This window comes from Phaethon lepturus, unplaced genomic scaffold (assembly GCF_000687285.1).
Source record: "Phaethon lepturus isolate BGI_N335 unplaced genomic scaffold, ASM68728v1 scaffold7225, whole genome shotgun sequence".
NCBI classification, from domain to species: Eukaryota; Metazoa; Chordata; class Aves; order Phaethontiformes; family Phaethontidae; genus Phaethon; species Phaethon lepturus.
In genome coordinates, this window is record NW_010539784.1 from 24,285 (window position 1) to 27,794 (window position 3,510).

Consider the following 3,510-nt stretch of genomic DNA (forward strand, 5'->3'; position numbering starts at 1 on the left):
GCTTACTAGTTTTCATTCTCCAACAAATAAAAGCAATAAATACGTATACATGCTAAGAATGGAATTCTTCACTCGGAACTATGCCTACTGAATATTTATATTAATAGTTGCCTGAATTAAATAAACTACTGGAGATGATGGTGGCATTTCAAATCAGTGGCCCTGCCACTCCAAATTGTTCAGCAATTCCACACACCTTCATATTGTATCGCTGCAAATAAGGGCAGAGAATTACTCTGAAGTATATCGCTATCCGGAAAGAGGAGGCTCCCAATTTGTTGATAAAAGTACTTGTGTGTACAGCATTATCTGTAATGATATGGTTTTTTTATTGATGAACAATAAAACCTCAAATCAGTGCAGCTCATCACATAAAATTGCATTTGTTGGTGAGGGAAATTACTCTTTTTAAATTAATTTAACTGTTTTACAGCTGTGAAGAAATTATTAGATGTAGCTGTGAGTATTCAGTGATATTTGCTTTTCCTGTTTTAGGAAGCATTGCAATCATTGTCCCTCTTGTTTTACTGGTGACTTTGATCACTACTCTGGTAATTGGACTATTTCTTTGCAAAAGGAAACGAAGGTAAGTAATTTTGTATTGACGTATGAAGTAAAAAAGTAAATCTTTAAAGTACGTGCATTTTTTTTTTTTGTATTAGAAATTCACTTTATATATCTCAAGCAGACAGAAAAAAAAACAAAACAACCCAAAACTTATTTCTGGATGCAGTGAGTTAGTTACGTTTTTGTTCTTGCTGGAAAAATCATGTCTGTTATTTCTACTTATATTGCACATACACTAAATAAGAAAATGTAGTTCTTTTACCCAATTTCCTCAATCCTGCCAAGGCTGTATAAGTGTTCATAAGTTTATCCAGAGACTTAGTGAACTTAGTAAACAGAATTAATGTATTTCAGTGGAACCACCTAATTAATATTGTTCATGTCTATACATACTTTCAGATCGAGCTTGTCCAGAATTTCCAGTTTCTGGTTACAGTTCACTTCAATTTATTTACTTTGATTCGTTCTTTTCAAGTTTGTATAAATTATAGTTAAATTAAACAATGTTCAAAGTATATACTGTGGAGTCCCAAGCCTTGTCATCATTAATGTATTTCTTTAGTATCTTGTGTAGGAAGCCAAATTCCAGCACTGAGCAGTGAATCTTTTGTTGTCTTGAATTTAGCTGCCTTAGAGCTGATAATGAATTTAGGGAGTGTCGTAGACACTTCGACTTTGGCCATTTCTTCAAAGGCCATGTCGGGTGGCTGGGGAAGCAAGAGTGTTTCTACGGTATGCAGGCACCTGAGAGTTGCTAACTTTCTTGTGTTCAGAGAAACGACAAAGTGATGTTAGTGGTGATGCAGATTTAACGAGGAAAGATTTACAGTGATATGGACGTGGCCAACTAGGGAAGGCCTGGAGTGGGAATCGGACAGCAAACTGTTTACTTCAGGCCTGCAGCTGGCCTGCTGGTTGGTCTTGAGCAGCTGTCTTCCTTTTTCCTGGGGCTTGTTCCCCCACCTCTGAAACCACGATAATATGTTCTTTTGTAAAGTCCTTTAGAAATATGTGATGAATCTGATGTTTCTGCAAATGTGACCATTTATGAGACTATTTCATTCCTCCAGACTGAAAGAATCTTTTAGGTTACTGTCGTCTAGCATCATGCATAGCATCTCCCCTGCAAACTCTGGTGCTAACTAGTAAGCATTAGTTTTTAAATCTTTTTTGAAAACCCAACAAGTTAAATACATCCCCTGGTCAAACCATTGGTAACACTGACCCTGCCGGGCTCTGTGGATGTCATTACATGCTGCTGTACCTAGAAACCAAGTTTAGTGATAGCCAAATCCCCAAAACCAGTTGCTGGTCTGTCAAGTGTTTAAGTTATTGAGAATAACTTATTTAATAATAAATCTTCGGTAGAGAAATAGAACTAACCTCAATAAAGATTTTTTTTTTTCTTAAAATTATATTTGAAAATATATTTTAGGGTTTTTTAATCCCTTCAAAGACGACTGTCAAGTACTAAACTAGGTATAGATGTTCAACAGTTGTACGCTATAGATAAGTGCTTATTTTAGGAAAATTTTTTTTCTATGTCTTGTCTGACAAATACAGATCCTTTAGTGCATTGGATTTCAGACGCTGACTGAATCTTTCTTAACCAAACAAGAGGACTCGACTATTATCATCCTGACTGTGACCTCCCCGTTATTCCCTTGCAATTCTAGAGAACATATTGCATTGGGAAAAATTACCCTCTTGAGGTTATTTCAATTGTTCAGACTAAAATCACCTCCTTAGCTAAAAGAAATTAATTCAGCAACTGAAACAATTCAACTCAATCACTTATCTTTACTGATATCTAATTCAAGGTTAAAAATAAGACTCGATCTTTTATTAAAGCTTGAAAAATATTCAAGTTGAACTTCAGCTTTCCAATAACCAGTGGCAGGGAATACAAACCGGAACTATGAGAAGCTCATACATTTTTAATGCATTGTAATGAAATCATTCGCTTATCCTCAGCTTACAACTGACTTTGGGCAATGGATTTCAAATGGAAGTGAAATGGATGAGCAAAGGAACATGACTCATGTTTGCTCCATCTTCATTACTGCAGGGAATCTGCAATGAATTTGCAAGGCTTTCCTTGGGAAGTGAGGGAATTCTGGAAATAATAGGAGGAAGTCAGGATTATAGACAACGAGTGAGCACTAAATATTAGTTCATACCGCTACAGTCAAACTGAGAAAAACAATAAAAAGCTACTTCCGGCTAATATGAGATCTACAAATAGACTCAGATGGCTACTTTGTTTGAAAAAATGAAAGGATTTTCTGATTGTCTCTGCAGGAGACCCTTTTTCGTCCTGTTGGTCTTAAGTATTAAAGAGAAATAAAATTTGTACTATTTTAGGAAGAAGCATCCAAGAAATTACTTGAAGAGTCTTTTCTTTTTTTTGTGTTTATGCATTATAGGACAAAAACTATCAGAAGACAACCCATTATAAATGGAGGAATCAATGTAGAAATTGGAAATCCGTCATATAACATGTATGAGGTGGGCCATGATCACAGTGAAGGTGGTCTTTTAACCTCAGATTTTACTGTAAATGCAGAAAAGGTAACTTTTTTTCTTTTTCTAGTTGGCAAAACCGCTCATTATTTTACATCTTACAAAGGTTTTGACTTCAAATGTAATTAATAGAAATATAAAACAATGACATTTAGATTTAGTTAATGAATATAAAGACAAGTTAGATTTCATTAGAATAAATGTCGTGTATATATTAACAACTGTTTTGCAGTTTGATGCTTACCGACATTTTTCCTAGTGCTTACATTTTACTGAAATGGTTAGAACTAAATGATGAAATTAGTTTTTTGTCACATCTGCCTTAAGTTGCCAAATCACAACCTATCTTTTTAGTCCAGTCTCAAAGACTGAATTGAACTATAATATTGTACCGTCTACCATTTGAAGCATGAAAGAGTG

General features: G+C 34.9%; 1 protein-coding gene across 1 annotated transcript in view; it reads left to right on the top strand.

Moving 5' to 3' along the window:
• LOC104620874 (low-density lipoprotein receptor-related protein 1B-like) overlaps nucleotides 1–3,510 on the top strand; it is a gene marked incomplete at its 5' end in the record, with an annotated part of 27,089 nt that overhangs the window by 19,596 nt on the left and 3,983 nt on the right. The window contains 2 exons of the mRNA XM_010287218.1: nucleotides 496–586; nucleotides 2,994–3,138. Of these exons, the coding sequence (XP_010285520.1) occupies nucleotides 496–586; nucleotides 2,994–3,138 (236 nt within the window). The remainder of the gene's footprint in view (nucleotides 1–495; nucleotides 587–2,993; nucleotides 3,139–3,510) is intronic.